The 18,295-nt window shown below is 41.7% G+C and overlaps 1 protein-coding gene across 1 annotated transcript in view; it reads left to right on the forward strand.

Annotated features, from left to right (window-relative positions):
- Positions 1-442: 442 nt before the first annotated feature.
- The window catches only part of LOC126267292 (3-ketoacyl-CoA thiolase, mitochondrial-like), a 51,120-nt gene continuing 33,267 nt past the window's right edge, over positions 443-18,295 (forward strand). Inside the window, exon 1 of the mRNA XM_049972368.1 lies at positions 443-648. Coding sequence (XP_049828325.1) covers positions 630-648 — 19 coding nt within the window. The 5' untranslated portion in view covers positions 443-629. The remainder of the gene's footprint in view (positions 649-18,295) is intronic.

Raw genomic sequence — 18,295 nt, forward strand, 5'->3', positions numbered from 1 at the left:
CACATCCTTGTGATTTATCACAATACGGATTAATGGAATACGAAATAAATAAAATAAATAAAATAAAATAAAATAAACAGACCTACTCAGAACAGTAGCGTTTGCGATAGGAAAGCTACCAACGATACGGAAAACAAGACATGTCCATTTCGACTAACGAGCAAGATCACCGGTGGTCTAGCCACATACCATTATCACGGTATCTGCACAACACAGAACTGCAAAGAAACCCAGAGTCAGGGTCGAATGTGGCCAAGACACAAAATTTTAACGTGCCGCAAACGTTTATTTCGGCCACTGACAGAGAAATTCCATTCTTTAAGAAAAAAATGTCTGCGCGGGTGCGAGCATCTATGAGCGTCATGTCACGCCTATATTTTTGTGGGAGTGTTTGCATTCAAGATAACAGACGAACTGCCGTCCCGCGTACCGCCCAGTGGCGGTCAAAGGTCTCCCGCGAATGGAGTATTCTTTTTTGTCTTATCGTACTCGTTACAGTCGCTTTCGTTATCTGGTGAGCAGCTGGTTTGTGGCTCTCTGAACTCAGGGGCAGACTTGCAGTATTAGCACACCTGCCACCCAATACAGGGCTGCAATTACCTCTGCCTTGCCAAGAGAACATCTACGCCATGGCATCTCTGACAAAAGGTATGTCGTATACTATTGACAATTTACTTCTGGTGGTAGCTGAATCATATCTCGCGATTTTCCTTATGGCATGGCCTAGTACCAAATCGGCTAGAATCGCTGATACTCTAATGCAGTAAAAACGCTTTCTTTTCCCACTGGACTTTGGCAGCTTAAACCGACAAGTTTAATCGACGCATTGTGTGCTAAATCGGTAGATGATGCGCCTCTCGATTTATCTGTTAAAAGCCGCGTGAACCGCACATGTAACAACGCAAACGGAGTACTTGAGATATTTTGATACGACAGCTATACCTGCCCTCCTTACGTAATAAAATGACAAGTTCCCTACTTTCTATGGGACATTTAGATCTCCGACTAAAAGAAAAAAAACCTGAAGCAGAAAGAATTATGAAATGCAGAGTACTAGCATTTAAAGTGAGAAATCATTAACGGCCAGTAAAGCAACGATCAATTTCTTACAGAAAACAATCAATAAACTGTTATATAACGGTCTGCTCAACCAACGAAACCTTGACAACTAATTGTCTGCTCTGGAAGACTACCACATTGAGCTGCTACTGCCGAAGAAAAGGATTTTAAAGTTATTGAATGTTTTTTGCACCAGTGATTAGTAATGTGTTCTGTATAGCTCCAGATTCAACGACATGTTCTGTCACTCCCCGGCTCTGAAATGTCTTTGACAATTAGAATATTGCGATTATTACAGCTGAAACAGCAAACTTACACTCTTGTTAGCTGACACGTAATGCCTTTGTAGCAGTCGGTAAAAGATTGGAAGACATCGAATCAAGATACCATCTTCCAGATTTGTTTGTGAACTGGCTACAGTCCACGTTTAAGAGGATATATTCCGACAACATTCCATTACGAGGTGCCTTCTTGAATTCTGTGATCAGGACATAAGTCGATACTTAATGTAACATTAAGGTATCGAGTAAATCATAATAACAGTTTTAGGAGATTGGTCAATTTAATGAAGCTAATACCTTCACGCAACAGAATAATGAAAGCATAAACAACAAACTGTCACGAGTCACCGCGCTTGATTATCTGTACCTCACGACAGCCTGTTAACAAAAGAATGGCATTAATGGTCTAATAAATGATGATGTACCGTATAACTGATGAGAAGAAAGCGAATGGTTGATGGTATTCGAAATGTATGTTAGCTGAATGTATTTACTCGACTGAATAGTCTCGTCTTCTTTTTGTGAAAATAATTGGCATTTAGTTGAGCATATATTAACAAGCAGCTGTTTGCGCCAACAAGTAAGGTCAATCTTTCTGAAGAAACACAAGTATAGTAAACATCCAAGTAAGTCGAGGTCAAAAGAAAAACTCGTAAATAACGTCAGTAAATGATTTATTGTATGACAGCCTGCAAAATGGACTTTCTTTAAATTTTTAAAAATTACAGTTATTTAATTTCTGCAGAGCAAAGGAAAATAAGGCCAGTGAAAAGTTGCTTAGGCAGTAAGTTCGCATTACTGAAAAAGTAAAATAGAACTTCTGAAGCAGTAAAAGTTTTACAGTTTTTATTATTCGTGTCATAACCAAGGTGGGAAACAAGTGATGAGTAAGCTGAGGTACATTATCTGATTAAATGTATCCGGACATCACTATGTACACGAAATGAACCCACTAGACGTCACAAGAGGCTGGGTGGGGGGGGGGGGGGGTATCGTGTTGCGAGCAGAGAATCAATAATAGCAGAATGGATGGGTCAGGAGGGAACATGGGCTAGTCACTGGGTGTTATCAGAGCAAAAAATTTATGAGGGACATTTCAGCCTTTCCAAAGCTGTCCACTTCAGCTGCTGGTGATGTGACTGTGAAGTGTAAACGCGGAGGAATAACCACAGCTAAACCAAGGTTTGGCACATCTCATCTACAAACGGACGTGGACCGTCGAGCACTGCGGAGAGTGGCTGAAAAAAAAAATCGTGTAATATCAACAGAAGGAATCACTCGTGAGTTCCAAAGTGCTGCTAGCAGTCCAACCAGTACAATGACTGGGCATAGGGACCTGGGGCTGCAATCGTCGAGCCACAGATTTCTGTAGTCAATGCTAAGTAATGCTTGAGGTGGTGTAAAGAGAGACGCTACTGGACGGTGGATGAGTTCAAGAGTGATTTGGAGTGATGAATTGCGCTATACCTTGCAGTTAGATGGGGGTTTGGGTTTTGTGAATGCCTGAAGAACATGAAGAACATGTGTCGTGCCAACAGTGAAGCATGGAGAAAGTAGTGTTGTGGGAGGAGGGGGGGCGTATATCGCAATATCGCAGTTAAAACTGTGGTCTCCTTATTGCATTTAAGGAAATGGTAAATGCGGGAGGGTATGAACACATTTTACATCATCGCGCACTGTATGCAGTAGAGGTGCAGTTCAGAGACAATGAATGTATCATCATGACAAAACACTCTTCCACAAAACAGCATCTGGGAGGTTTGTGGACAGTAACAGTCCTGAAATGGACTGGTCCGACGAGAATCTCGGCCTGAACCCAAAACACACACTCCAAATGACTGGCTACTCTGGTTTAGTTTCTGGAAGAAGAATGAACTGGCATTCCTCTAAAGGTATTATGACATCCCACGGAAAGTGTGCCCAGTAGAGTTTAAGCTGTCATAGAGCCGAAGATTGTAACACCCCTTATATACGTCTGCTGCTACTGTCGAAGATCCCCGACAGCTCACCTTCAACTGCGAAGCACTATCGGCTGCAGGCGAAAACCGTAACAGCTGTGAAAACGCTGAGGCTTTGCCATACAGGCGTTTCAAAATCGCGTTGACGTTATTGGTTGAGGTAGACGCGCAAAGCAGCCGCACACAGCCCACTGCAATGTCGGGGATCAACTTACATCGACTCAGCCATAGGCATCCGGATAATTTAGATCAGATAGAGTATTTTGCCTGTTACCATTTGTTGTGCAATCTTCTGGAGCGATGCAGGCCTTAGACTGAGAATCATTATCACACCAAATCGGGTGATGAAAAATATTATGTAAAATGCTCCAACGATCATTTACTAGATATATCAACAACAGCGTCAGGATACAAAGCGACTAACGTAATCTGGTAAGTACAAGTGTTTTTGGAACCATTGGCGATAAAGAAAAAAAGCGTTTCGACAATTACGTATTTTTGTTATGTAACGAACTGCCATAGCAAGTTCGACTTTCCAGAGCATCAATATCGCGTTCAGTCAGTCGCAGCAAACAGACGAATTTATCTTAATGTCGTCTACATCTATATCATACTCCGCAAGCCACCTAATGGTGTATGGCGGAGGGTACTTTTTGAACCACTAACTGAGCCCTCCAACCCTGTTCCACTCACGAATAGCGCATGAGTAGAGTGATAGTCGGCAAGCCTCTCCATTGGTTCTAATTTCTCGAATTTTCTTCTCACGGTCGTTACACGAGACGTATGTAGGGGAAAGTAATGTGTTGTCCGACTCTTCCCAGAAAGTTCTCTCGAAATTTCCGTAGAAATCCCTCTGTAATTTACAACGGCTCTCTTGTAACTTCTCCAACAGAGTATGTTGAGTATCTCCGTAACGCTCTCGTACCAACTACACGATCTCATGACGAAACGTGGCGCTCTTCGTTGAATCTTCTCTATCTCTTCTATCAGTGCTACATGATAGTGATCACTGATAGATGAACAGTACTCAAGAATGTGTCGATAAGCCCCTTGTATTACACTTCCTTCGTGGATGAGTTACATTTCCTTAAGATTCTGTCTATGAATCTTGAGTCTGGCATCTGCTTTTCCCACTATTTGTTTTATGTGGTCATTTCACTTAAGCTCGCTCCAGATAGTTACTCCTAGATATTTTAAGACAGATACTGTTTCCAGCGGGTTAACTGTTATCTCCATCGTTCTTTGATCTTGCGAGGGTTCAGAGTCTTCACTAGAGCATTCTTTATTAAGCAGTCTATTATAATCACATATACAATTATCTTTTCTACTGTCGCTTGTCCTTAGTGTCTTCCTGTTCTTATTCACCCATTTCATACCTCCTCATTCCATATTTTACCTTTCCAGTGCGCTCGTTGAACTAGGTGAATTCACGATCAAAGATCTCCTTTTTTCCTAATTATTTGTTTTATGTGGTCATTTCACTTAAGCTCGCTCCAGATAGTTACTCCTAGATATTTTAAGACAGATACTGTTTCCAGCGGTTAACTGTTATCTCCATCGACATTTAGGACATTTAATCTTCTACTAGTTTTCAAGATCATCTCTCTTTAAAAAAACACACTTTTCACTAAATCGACGTACCACTTTCATAGTAGCTACGAGCACTTGTTTAGAGGTTTGTTGTGCCTACTGGAAAATCGTTGATGTAATTGCAGTCCGACTGGAAAATTGGCGGTCACAGAGAGTGACTCTCATTAAGGAGGAGGCCAGAAATCCCTGGGACCGAGGTCAGATGATTGTGGAGTGTAAGACGCTACTTTAAAATTGTTATGGAGATGCTCCTAACTTATGAGTGCCTCATAAGCAGTTGTGTTGTCTCCATGAAAAAAAGCACTAGCAGCTTGCTTCAGCGCCTTGTCAGGTTACTCTTTATGAAACTCCGCAACCTTTTTCTCAGCTGTTTGTTCTATTTCCCAAAAGTGTCCTCGTTTTACCATTGCTCTCACAATTCTCAGATTAGTCTTTACTTTCTTCAGTGGAAATTTCCATGACCCCCCCCCCCCTCCCTCCTTATAACATTGATCTTTATGCCTTGTTCATTGCTGTTCCTCAAGTTGTTCAAACTGCTGCCGATTTTTCTTTAATTTTCTGCTATTTTAAATAAAACTATGTGCTTTTTTTTAGAAGACTTGTGAGCACTTCATAATCAAATGAGGTGACTGAAGTCATGAGAAGGCAATATGCATACACCGCTGGCCATTAAAATTGCTACACCAAGAAGAAATGCAGATGATAAACGGGTATTCGTTGGAGAAATATCTTGTACTAGAACTGACACGTCATTACATTTTCACGCAATTTGGGAGCATAGATCCTGAGTAATCAGTACCCAGAACAACCACCTCTGGCCATAATAACGGCCTTGATACGCCTGGGCATTGAGTCGAACAGAGCTTGGATGATGTGTACAGGTGCAGCTGCCCATGCAGCTTGAACACGATACCACAGTTCATCAAGAGTAGTGACTGGCGTATTGTGACGAGCCAGTTACTTGGCCACCGTTGTCCAGACGTTTTCAATTGGTGAAAGGTCTGGAGAATGTGCTGGCCAGGGCAGCAGTCGAATATTTTCTGTATCCAGAAAGGCCCGTACAGAACCTGCAACATGCGGTCGTGCATTATCCTGCTGAAATGTAGGGTTTCTCAGGGATCGAATGAAGGGTAGAACCACGGGTCGTAACACATCTGAAATGTAACGTCCACTGTTCAAAGTGCCGTCAATGCGAACAAGAGGTGACCGAGACATGTAACCAATAACACCCCATACCATCACGCAGGATGATACACCAGTACAGAGATGACGAATACACGCTTCCCATGTGCGTTCACCGCGATATTGCCAAACACGAATGCGACCATCATGATTCTGTAAACAGAACCTGGATTCATACGAAAAAATGACGTTTTGCCATTCGTGCACCCACGTTCGTCGTTGAGTACACCATCGCACGCGCTCCTGTCTGTGATGCAGCGTCAAGGGTAACCCCAGCCATGGTCTCCGAGCTGATAGTCCATGCTGCTGCAAACGTTGTCGAACTGCTAGTGCAGATGGTTGTCGTCTTGCAAACGTCCCCATCTGTTGACTCAGGGATCGAGACATGGCTGCACTATCCGTTACAACCATGCGGATAAGATATCTGTCATCTCGACTTCTTGTGATACGAGGCCATTGGGGTCCAGCACGGTGTTCCGTATTACCCTCCTGAACCCACCGATCCCATATTCTGCTAACAGTCATTGGATCCCGACCAAAGCGATCAGCAATGTCACGATACGATGAACCGCAATCGCGATAGGCTACTATCCGACCCTTATCAAAGTCAGAAACATGATGGTATGGATTTCTCCTCTTTACACGAGGCATCACAACAACGTTTCACCAGGCAACGCCGGTCAACTGCTGTTTGTGTATGAGAAATCAGTAGGAAACTTTCCTCGCACGAGCACGTTGTAGGCGTCGCCAATAGCGCCAACCGCGTGTGAATGTTCTGAAAAGCTAATCATTTGCATATCACAGCATCTTCTTCCTGTCGGTTAAATTTCGCGTCTGTACCACGTCATCTTCGTGGTGTAGCAATTTTAATGGCCAGTAGTGTATATACGGATAATGGTAGTGTCGCATGTATCAGGTATAAAAGGGTATTGTGCTGGTGGAGCTGTCATTTGTACACAGATGATTCATACAAATAGCTTTCAGACATGATTATGGCTGCATGACTCCATGACGGGAATTAACAGACTGAATCTGCAGCTAGACGCATGGGACATTCCAGTTTGAAAATCGTTAGGAAATTCAGTGTTCCGAGATCCACAGTGTTCTGAGTCTGCCGAGAATACCAAATGTCAGGCATTACCTCTCACCATGGACAACACAGTGTTCGACGGCCTCCCCTTAACGATGGAGAGCAGCTGCATTTGCATAGAATTGTCAGTGCTAACAGACAAGCAACCCTGAAATAACCGCAGACGCACGACGAACGTATCCATTAGGATAGCGCGGCGAAATGTGGCGCTAATGGGCTACGGCAGCAGATGACCAACGCTTGCAGCACCTCTCCCATGCTCGTGACCATATCGGGTTGGACCCTAGACGATTGGAAAACTGTGACCTGGTCAAATGGGTCCCGATAACAGTTGATCAGAGCAGATGGTAGGGTTCAAGTGTGGCACAGACCCCACGAAGCCATAGACACTAGTTGGAAATAATTTGCAACCTTTTATGGATTTCATGACCTGGTTGGCCACTGAATATTTATGGAAAATAATCGAGAGGTTAGTTCGTGCACAAAATCTAGCACCAACAACACTTTCCCAATCATGGACGGCTATAGAGGAATCATTGCTCAATATTTCTACAGGAAATTTCCAACGACTTATTGAGACCATGCCATGCCCAAATAACATGTGACATTCTGAAGTGGTCAAAAAATTGTGAAGGGCTCTAGTGGATATTGTGCTGATCACAAATTAATGCTTTTACTTCTCCTCCACTTGCCGGCCAATTATAGGTAGTAAAATTTCTTGTGCCGCCAGTATTAGAACTGACTGCTTCAAAGTCTATTGCCACCACCCCAGTGTGAGTTGCTGGCCTCACATGAGGAAAGAGTCAGAAGCTTAATGTCAATTGTGCATGTGAGATCTTTTGAGGTCATTGCATATATGGCTGTGAGCTAGTCACTGCAGACTCAAGTGTACAGTGATGAAGTATGTTTAGTAGCACTAAATTTTTTTGTATTAGACGTATCACATTTCTGAGCTACTAATTTCCTTGTGAAGATCTAGAACTTACAGAAGAAACGATTCAGCCCACTTTTGCGCAACTTGGTACAGCAACTGGACGTGCTATGGCCTCAAGTAGTTGGAGCCACGTTGCGTTTGTAGCCCTTTATAGCGGCAAAAGTGTTGCCAGTCACAAACTGACCTCTCAATTATGTTCTTCAAGATGCATGTCCGGCGATATCGTTGGCCAAATCAGTCACTCAAATTGTCCAGATTGCTGTCCAAATCAATTGCGAACAACTGTGGCCAGGTGACATGGTGCAATGTCAACCATAAAAATTCCATCGTTGTTAGAGAACATGAAGTCCATAATGGCTGCAAATGATCTCCAAGCAGCTGAATATAATAAACCATTAATGAAACAGAGGACCCAGTTCATCCCATGTAAAAAAAAACCACATCATTATGCAGCCACCACCAACTTGCACAGTGCCTTGTTGACAAATTAGGTTCGTGGCTTTGTGACACATGCACCACACTCGAACCTCACCATAAGCTCTTACCAACTGAATTTGGGACTCATGTGACCAGACCACGGTTTTCCAGTCGTCTAGGGTCCAACCAGTATGGCCACAAGCCCAGAAGAGGCTGTGTATCGTGCTGTTCCAAAAGCACTCGTGTGAGTCATCTGCTGCCATAACTCGCTGACGTCACATTTCAGCACACTTTCGTAACAGAAATGTTTGTCGTACGTCCCACACTGATTCCTGGGGTTATTTGGTGCAGTGTTCCTTGTCTGTTACCACTGACAGCTCTACACAAACGCCGTTGCTCTCGGTCGTTAAGTGAAGGCTGTCGGCCACTGCGTTGGCGGTGGTGAGAGGTAATGCCTGAAATTTGGGTTTTTGCACACTCAAGACACTGTGGACCTTGAAATGTTGAATTACCTAACTATTTCCGAAATGGAATGTCCCTTGCATCCAGCTCCATTTACCATTCCGCATTCAGTCTGTTAATTCCCATAGTGCGACCGCTGTTAATTCCCATAGTGCGACCATAATCACGTCATAAACATTCTCACACAAATCTTGTGAGTACAGCTGACAGCTCCATCAATGCTCTGCTCTTTTATACTTAGTGTACGCGAGATCACCGCCATCTGTATATGTGTATATCGTAATGCCGTGACTTTTGTCTTCTCAGTGTATTTCGGAGCTACTAGAATACGAATCTACATCTACATTTATACTCCACAAGCCACCCAACGGTGTGTGGCGGAGGGCACTTTATGTGTTCCAGTCACGTATGGTTCGCGGGAAGAACGAATGCCAGAAAGCCTCTGCGCGCACTCGAATCTCTCTTATTTTACATTCGTGGTCTCCTTGGAAGGTATAAGTAGGGGGAAGCAATATATTCGATACCTCATCCAGAAACGCACCCTCTCAAAACCTGGACAGCAAGCTACACCGCGATGCAGAGCGCCTCTTTTGCAGAGTCTGCCACTTGAGTTTGCTAAATGTCTCCGTAATGCTAACACGCTTACCAAATAACCCTGTGACGAAACGCGCCGCTCTTCTTTGGATGTTCTCTATCTCCTCTGTCAACCCGACTTGGTACGTGTCCCACACTGATGAGCAATACTCAAGTATAGGTCGAACGATTGTTTTGTAAGCCACCTCCTTTGTTGATAGACTACATTTTCTAAGGACTCTCCCAATGAATCTCAACCTGGCATCCACCTTACCAACAATTAATTTTATATGATCATTCCAATTAAAATCGTTCCGCACGCATACTCCCAGTTATTTTACAGAAGTAACTGCTGCCAGTGTTTGTTCCGCTATCACATAATAATACAATAAAGGATCCTTATTTCTACGTATTCATAATACATTACATTTGTCTATGCTAAGGGTCAGTTGCCACTCCCTGCACCAAGTGCCTTTCTGCTGCAGATCTTCCTGCATTTCGCTGCAATTTTCTAATGCTGCAAGTTCTCTATATACTACAGCATCATCCGCGAAAAGCCGCATGGAACTTCCGACGCCATGTACAAGGTCGTTTATGTATATAGTGAAAAGCAATGGTCCCATAACACTCCCCTGTGGCACGCCAGAGGTTACTTTAACGCCTGTAGACGTCTCTCCATTGAGAACAACATGCTGTGTTCTGTTTGCTACAAACTGTTCAATCCAACCACACAGCTGGTCTGATATTCCGTTGGCTCTTACTTTGTTTATCAGGCGACAGTGCGGAACTGTATCGAACGCCTTCCGGAAGTCAAGGAAAATGGCATCTACCGGGGAGCCTGTATCTAATATTTTCTGGGTCACATAAACAAATAAAGCGAGTTGGGTCTCACATGATCGCTGTTTCCAGAATCCATGTTGATTCCTACAGAATATATTCAGGGTTTCCAGAAATGACATGATACGTGAGTAAAAAACATGTTCTAAAATTCTACAACAGATCGATGTCAGAGATATAGGCTTATAGTTTTACGCATCTACTCGACGACCCTTCTTGAAAACTGGAACTACCTGTGCTCTTTTCCAATCATTTGGAACCTTCCGTTCCTCTAGAGACTTGCGGTACACGGCTGTTAGAAGGGGGGCAAGTTCTTTCGCGTACTCTGTGTAGAATCGAATTGGTATCCTATCAGGTCCAGTGAACTTTCCTCTGTTGAGTGATTTCAGTTGCAGTTGCAGTGGGCAAATTGGTCATGCTCGTATGCTGGGTGCTTCCACAACCAATGTAACCGAAGCATTCGGTGTTTGTAGTGCCACCATATCGAAAATTTATGCTGCATAAAGGGAATGTGGAAAACATTAAACACTAAGTAACAATGCAGACGAAAGTGAACTTGAGTGATCGTGACAGAGATTACTGAAGAGAACTGTGACAAAAAATATGAAAAAGACAACTAGCCAAGTCACTGTTGAACTGAATGTCGCACTCATGAACCCTGCCAGGACCAAAACAAGATGAATGGAGCTTCATAAGCAGAGAACTGCAGGGTCAACTGGAACTCCAAAACCACACACCAATGATGCAAATGCTTGTAACAATAAAACAAGGTGCCAAAGCTATAAAACATACACTATGAAGCAATGGAAGAAAGTCATTTGGTCGGGTGGATCTTGTTGCACGCTATTTCCAACTTCTGGCTGAGTTTAGGCCTACATTCCAGGACTAAATCGTGGCGGGTGTTCAGTCATTATTTGGGCAGCCATAATGTGGTGTTCCATGGGCCCCATGGGAACTATACAAAGTCGCATCTCTGTCAAGAGTTATGTGAGCAATCCGGTTGGTACAATATAGTTTCCCATTGGTGTCGCTGTGTTCCAAGACGACAGGGACCTGTTCACACAGGTTGCATCGTCAAGGAACTGTTTTGCGAGCACAAGCATGAATTGTCACATCTCTCCATTGAAAAACATGTAGCAGCTGTGTTTATCCATTCAGAGACGACTGGAAGCTATTTTGAATTTCGACGATTTTCCTGCACCTTATTGGGGCACCATAATATGTTGTGTTTTTCTTTTCCATATTTTTGTCCACCCCCTGTATGTGATGCCACTAAGTTTCACCGGCCACCTTCTCTCACATCGTCATCATCAGCATGAACGCGACATTATTCTTTACACAAGCTAAAAAAAGTCACTTTCACTATACAGACTTGAAGACTGATGGTGGTAAAATTTCACCAGGCAGTGAGCCACACATAAAAACAATAAAGTCCAAATTTTCTCATGGATCCAAATCAACTGACTACAAATAATAATAGCTTTATCCAGCCTCTTTCCCTTTTTGAGTTTATAATAACTTTCAGTCCAGCTGGTACACCAACAATGAACAGAGAAATTTTTCTGAGAAATGGTCATTCGTAGACAACTGGCAATCCAAAGAATTCCATAAATATTCATATAAGCTCAATTTACGTTTCTTTCTAAATCACTCCATAATCTGTAGTTTTCTTTTCGTTAAATCATGTGCTATAAACTATATGTGATCAAGGAAAACTTTTCATTGTGTTTGACACTCATTCCAGAATTTATTGTTCTTCAATAAACAGATGGAGAGAAATTCTTCATAATATCCTCCCATCTTCCAGTGTTATGTTGCCAAGCAGAGCAATGAATTCCAAAGATCCCCAAACAAAGCTAAACCACATTTCATTCCTTTGCCAGAAAATTATCTATATGTACACGTACAGACAGACAAACAAATGATTACAATTAAAGGTAAACTGAATGCTTTATTCAAGTGAAAGAGCTTCATAGACTCAACAAGTCAATAACATTTTGGTCCACCTGGACTCTTGTGCAAGCAGTTATTTGGCTTGGCATTGATTGAAAGAGTTCTTGGATGTCCTCCTGAAGGATATCGTGCCGGATTCTGTTCAACCAGCGTGTTAGATGCCGATGAGGTTGGAGGGCCCTGCCCATAATGCTCTAAACATCTCAATTGGGCAGAGATCTAGCGACCTTGCTGGCTAAGCTAGGGTTTGGCAAGCACGAAGCCAAGCATTAGAAACACTCGCCATGTGTGGGCGGGCATTATTTTGCTGAAATGTAAGCCCAGGATTGCATGCCACGAAGGACAACAAAACGGGGCATAGAATATCGTCGATGTACCGCTGTGCTGTGCGAATGCCGAGGATGACAACCAAAGGGATCCTGCTATGAAAAGAAATGGCATCTCAGACTATCACTCCTGGCTGTCTGGCTGTATGGCAGGCGATGGTCGTGTTGACATCCCATCACTGTCGAGCGTATCTCCAGACACGTCTTCAGCCTCGAATCTCATTGACAGGAGTAAAATTGTCTTTTGTCATGAGTCCTGCTTCGAAACTGAGCCCCAATGACCAGTGAAGACGTGTCTGAAGATGTCCCAGACAGCAGTGAGATACCAGTTTGTATGTCGCCCACCATACGGCTCAACAACGAGGACTGGTGGTCTGGGATGCCATTTCTTTTCATAGCAGGATTCCTTTGGCTTCATCCACGGCACTCTTACAGCACAGCAGTACGTTGACTATATTCTATGCCCCATTTTGTTGCCCTTCATGGTAAGCCAACCTGGACTTACATTTCACTAAGATAATGCCCTCTTACACATGGTGAGATTTTCTACTGCTTGCCTTCATGTTAGCGAAACTGTGCCTTGTGGAGTAAGGTCGTCGGATCTCTCCCAAATTGAGAATGTTTAGAGCATTATGGATAGGGTCCACCAACCATCTCAATATTTTGATGCTATAGCACGTCAGTTGAACAGAATTTGGCAGAATATCCCTCTAAAGGACATCCAACTACTCTGTCAATCATGCCAAGTTGAATAACTGCTTGCATAAGGGTCAAAGGTGGACCAAAGCGTTATTGACTTGTTCAATTTGTGAAGTTCTTCTCTTGAATAAATCATACAATTTTTTTTCTGTACATGTACATCACATCTACTGATATCCATCCCGGGTTAGGATAAGGAGTAGATTATTAGCGTTTAGCATCCCGTCGACAGCGAGGTCGTTAGAGACAATATATACGTCCCATTCGGATAATTCTTTCGCAGTGCTTTTGTTTTCCATATGATGTATTCTCTAGGCTCTCCTAGTCTACAAGCTGTCACATCCCCGTCAGCTGTTCACAGACTTGAGCGACAATTCCTTGTGGGCTGGCTCTTTCTTAACATTGTAGGAAGTGAGAGGAAGTAAAAGCGTACCTCAATTTCATATGAAAGGTGAAAGGGACTGGAGAGGGTCATTATCAAGCTAGGAAGTTTTCTGAATTTTAAACAAGTACAGCTTAAGTAATTCAATACTTTGTTTCCCATATATACTTAACTGGGAGAGGTGTCTTACACAGTTTTACCCTTATGACTCGCTGGCCTAACTCCTTCAACAGACAGTTACATTGTAGCAAACTGTTGTGATTACTTTAACAACAATGGTACCTAGCTACCAGAGACCAGTGCTGTCCCTGACTCGCTCTGCTTACCCACAGGGAAATACACATGTCTCACTCTCTTGCTTAATTACTCAGCTTTGTAAGAGAGGAGTACAATGCCACAACTTATTCAAGCTCTTCACAGTACTATCTATGTTAGCTTACTGCTCGTGTTCTTCTATTCTCTGACACACAGACAAAGACGCTTAATTCGCCTGGTGCTTTATTGTCTAAGTCAGTTGCTCACCAAAATGGAATACAGACTTCTTTATAGAATGCTTACTTCTTGCATGGCTCTTAGTTCTGGGACACTGAGGCTGCACTGCTGCTCTTCAGGGTCTTCGTACATCCCCAGTCTCCAACTGTACAGGAATGTCTGCTCACGACTAATTATAGTGTGATTCATGAATGATGGTGGTTCACACAGGTCGAGGCATGGACGGAGACTCCAGTGTTGCCGGTTCCAAGTGACAGCTGCTATACATGCAAACATGTGCTTTGCACTTGAAGGAAGCGTGTTTTCTGCAAATTATGTTTCTCGCTTGCTTATGTAGAATTTGTCGCTTACTGCAATATAACTCACTAGGATTACGTTTAACGCTCGCACTAGCTATGATGTTCACACCAGAGAGCTCAGGACACTACTGAACACCCACTGACTGTGTGATGTAGGCCTGCAGAACAAGTGTAAACTAGGCCGCCATCATCTGTGAGTCCAGCTATAACTGGCACCTACTCTCTGTGACCCCTATTTATAATATGTACTTCACTACCAGTTCTGGATCTGGATGCCTTGTCACTTATTTTCTACTTTCCCTGACTGCTTTACCTATTTTGTGGAACCTCCCACCCACAGTCGGAGAGATCCTCAAATCCAGGTGGCCTGCTAGCAATTCCACAATTCAGTGGCTACCAAGCCAGTATGACATTACATATGGTCACACTGCCAAGGGAGTGTCTGCATGTAATCATTTTCTCTTCAGCATGTCTGTAATGCCAGATCTGCTTCTGCCTCATCAGAAGCATTTGCTCACATTAGTAAACTTGGACAGTGGTGGCGTCTGATAAATTAATAAAAAAGGAACAGCAATGACAATACATATGTTAGAAAGCCATATGATTCATCAGTGTGTGAATGTCTTTTACATATAACTTCCCACAAGTGATATAGTCATTCCAGAAGAAACATAACATGTGACAGTATTCGGTCATTGCGTTTTAAAGGAACCATGCCAGAATTTGCATTAAGTAATTTTAGAGAAGCACAGAAATCTCTGGCTAGATGGCCTAAGAAGGGTTTGAAACTGTTCTTGTCAAAAAATTGAGTCGTGAGTATCAACCTCTGAGCAACACCTGAAAGTCTTACACTTGGACAGTTAGATCTACCAACATTTGTTTGAAATGGTGTTGATACAATCTCCCACCTATAATACAGAATACTAACTCCAATACTCATATGGATAATGATTGGAGTCTTGCTTGAAGAGTTCAGAAGCTTAAAATTGTACATTTCACGAAACGAAGAAACATAGTATTCCTTGACTGCAATATCATTAAGCCACATCTGAAATCGTAATCATTCAATACTTGGGCGCAACACTTTGTAGGGAAATGGAACGATCACTTTCTTTCAGTTGTAAGTAAATCAGGTGGCAGATTGCAGTTCATTGGCAAAATACCAGGGAAATACAATCATTCTACAAAAGTGGCTGCATAATACAAAATACGACCGATTAGAGAATATTGCTCAAGTGTGTGGGATCCATACCAAATAGGACAACCAAGGGATATTGAAAGACAACAAAGAAGGGCAGACAGAATAGTCACAGTTTTGGATCAACCTTCTGGTAAGTGTTACGAAGATAGTGAAAGAATTGAACTGGCAGACACTTTAAGGTAGACACAAACTATTCCACAAAAAGCTACTTAGATAATTTCTAGAATCAAATTTATGAGATGAATCCAGAAATACATTATAATCCCTAGACAACTTGATAAGTAAATTTAATTTAATAAAATGGTTTAAAATAATGTCCACTGCAAGTGCAAATGAATCTACCAACAAATTTTTAGAACTGTAAACTGAAAATTTTGAAGCATATTGTCCTAAACACTGCTAGAAAATATCAAAGCAAAATAGTTACAGCACATCACACACTCTAAAAAGCTGGTACACCCCACATATAAGTAGAATAAGAATCATAATGCTACTCCATTATGATAGGTCTAAGCACAGTAATGCTGACAAGGAAATGGATATGAAAGTGAAAAAGATTTACAGGTCTGAAACCAAGGTAGTTAAGGGCAAAGCAAATTATACATATATATTGAACTCAGGGAATAAATGCAAAGCTGGAGGGGAAATTATTAAAAAAGAAATAAATTGCGATGATGAAGTATACCAGACACCATTTCCACTTGATATTCTAAATGCACATTTTGTTGGTCTTCAATCAGATCACAGCATATTGGAGGATGTGAGTAAGGCAGAGGCACTGCTGCCAGAAATGAACTGTTAGCACATGGACAGCTTTCACTGGACTCGTGTAACTGAGAAGATGGTCAATGAACCAATAGCTAGGCTCAGTAACTCTAGAGCAGAGGATTACTATGGTCTCTCAAATAATGCTATTAAATATATCAGAAATCAAATTGTAACACCACTGACTAAAATAATCAACAAAATTTTAATGAAGGTGATTATCCACAATGTTTAAATCAGTACATAAGAAAGGAGATACATCATCTCCAGATAACTATCGACCAATATCACTTATACCCATAATATCAAAGTAATAGAATACTGCACACATAAACAGATGAGTCAATATTTTGAACATAATGATATACTTACCTCCTCATAGTGTGGTTTCATGTCCAACCTTTCTACAGTCAAAGCAGTTGAGAGTATGGTAGCAAAAATATACAATTGTTTTTAAAATAAAGATATTATCTGTGTAACACTTTTGGACCTCAGGAAACCTTCTGTATGATCTCCCATAGTATTCTCATTAAAAGGTGCTACCACTGAGGAGTGAAAGAAAATGCTCTATGCCTAATGCGGTCTTACTTGGACAATAGAGAACAGTTAGTCAAGGTAAATAATCAAATGTCTCCCAGTTTTGGGTGTACCAACCTTGGAAATGTGCAACACAGCATGGTAGTGGCAATGGAGAGATTCACTACTTGGTTTGAGGCAAATGTACTGCTGAAGAATGATAGTAAAGCTGAAGCTATTGTATTCCGTCTGAATGCTCCAAGCCACGATAAAAAAAAAGAACAGTAAAATTATTAGAATTTCATATAGATCAAAAGCTCAGCTAGGATACCCAGACAGGGAAGTTATGTGGCAAACTGGCATGTGTCATCTATGTGCTGTACAAGCTGAGGAGCAGTGTCAGTAAAGACTGTCTGTTAGATGCATATTTTGTATTCTTCCATTGCCACCTGAGTTATGAAATACTATTATGGGGCAATTCTGTAGGCTCAAAATTAGTGTTTAAATGGGAAAAGAAAGCAATAAGGTGCGTAGCAGGACTTAGCCCGTATGAATCATGTTGAGATTATTTTAAGAAACTAAATATAATGACAGTGCCTGGCCTGTATATTTACAACTACCTTGACTTTTTTAAAGAGAATCTAAGTAAATTTGACTTAAAGAGGACAGTTCATGGTCATAATATAAGAAGCAAACAAACAATTAATATTCCATATGCTAGGCTTGCAAAGACACAAAACAGTTATTAATATCTTGATCCTGTCTACTTCAACAAATTATCTGAAAGTGTCTACACACTGCCAGTAACTAAATGTAAAACTAGTCTTTCGAGGTGAATGAAAAGTAAAGTAATTTACTCTGCTCAAGAGTTCCTTGCATATGTGACAAATGACCCACTCTCCTTATGAGAATGAGCAATAAATTAACTGAAAAATATACTACTTTATTGCTGTTTCATGTACTTATTGTTAATTATCTGTTTGATTATTTATCTTTCATTCACTGAACTATGTAGTTCATTTATCTTGTACTTGATCTGCAAGGAAACTTTTTGTTGTCATTGACATTTGCATAAATATGTATTGTATCCATCTTGGATTATTATGCTGTAGTTAGTGACATATGTCCAAGTTTATATCATTATTGTCATTATTATTCTGTTAACATTGAGATGCCAGCTGAATTTAAATATGCTCCAAGGTGTAATAAAACATTAGTAGTGTGCTACATACTGATCCCATACAGATTGCTAAGACACGATATGACTAATTACAGCATG

This window comes from Schistocerca gregaria, chromosome 4 (assembly GCF_023897955.1).
Source record: "Schistocerca gregaria isolate iqSchGreg1 chromosome 4, iqSchGreg1.2, whole genome shotgun sequence".
NCBI classification, from domain to species: Eukaryota; Metazoa; Arthropoda; class Insecta; order Orthoptera; family Acrididae; genus Schistocerca; species Schistocerca gregaria.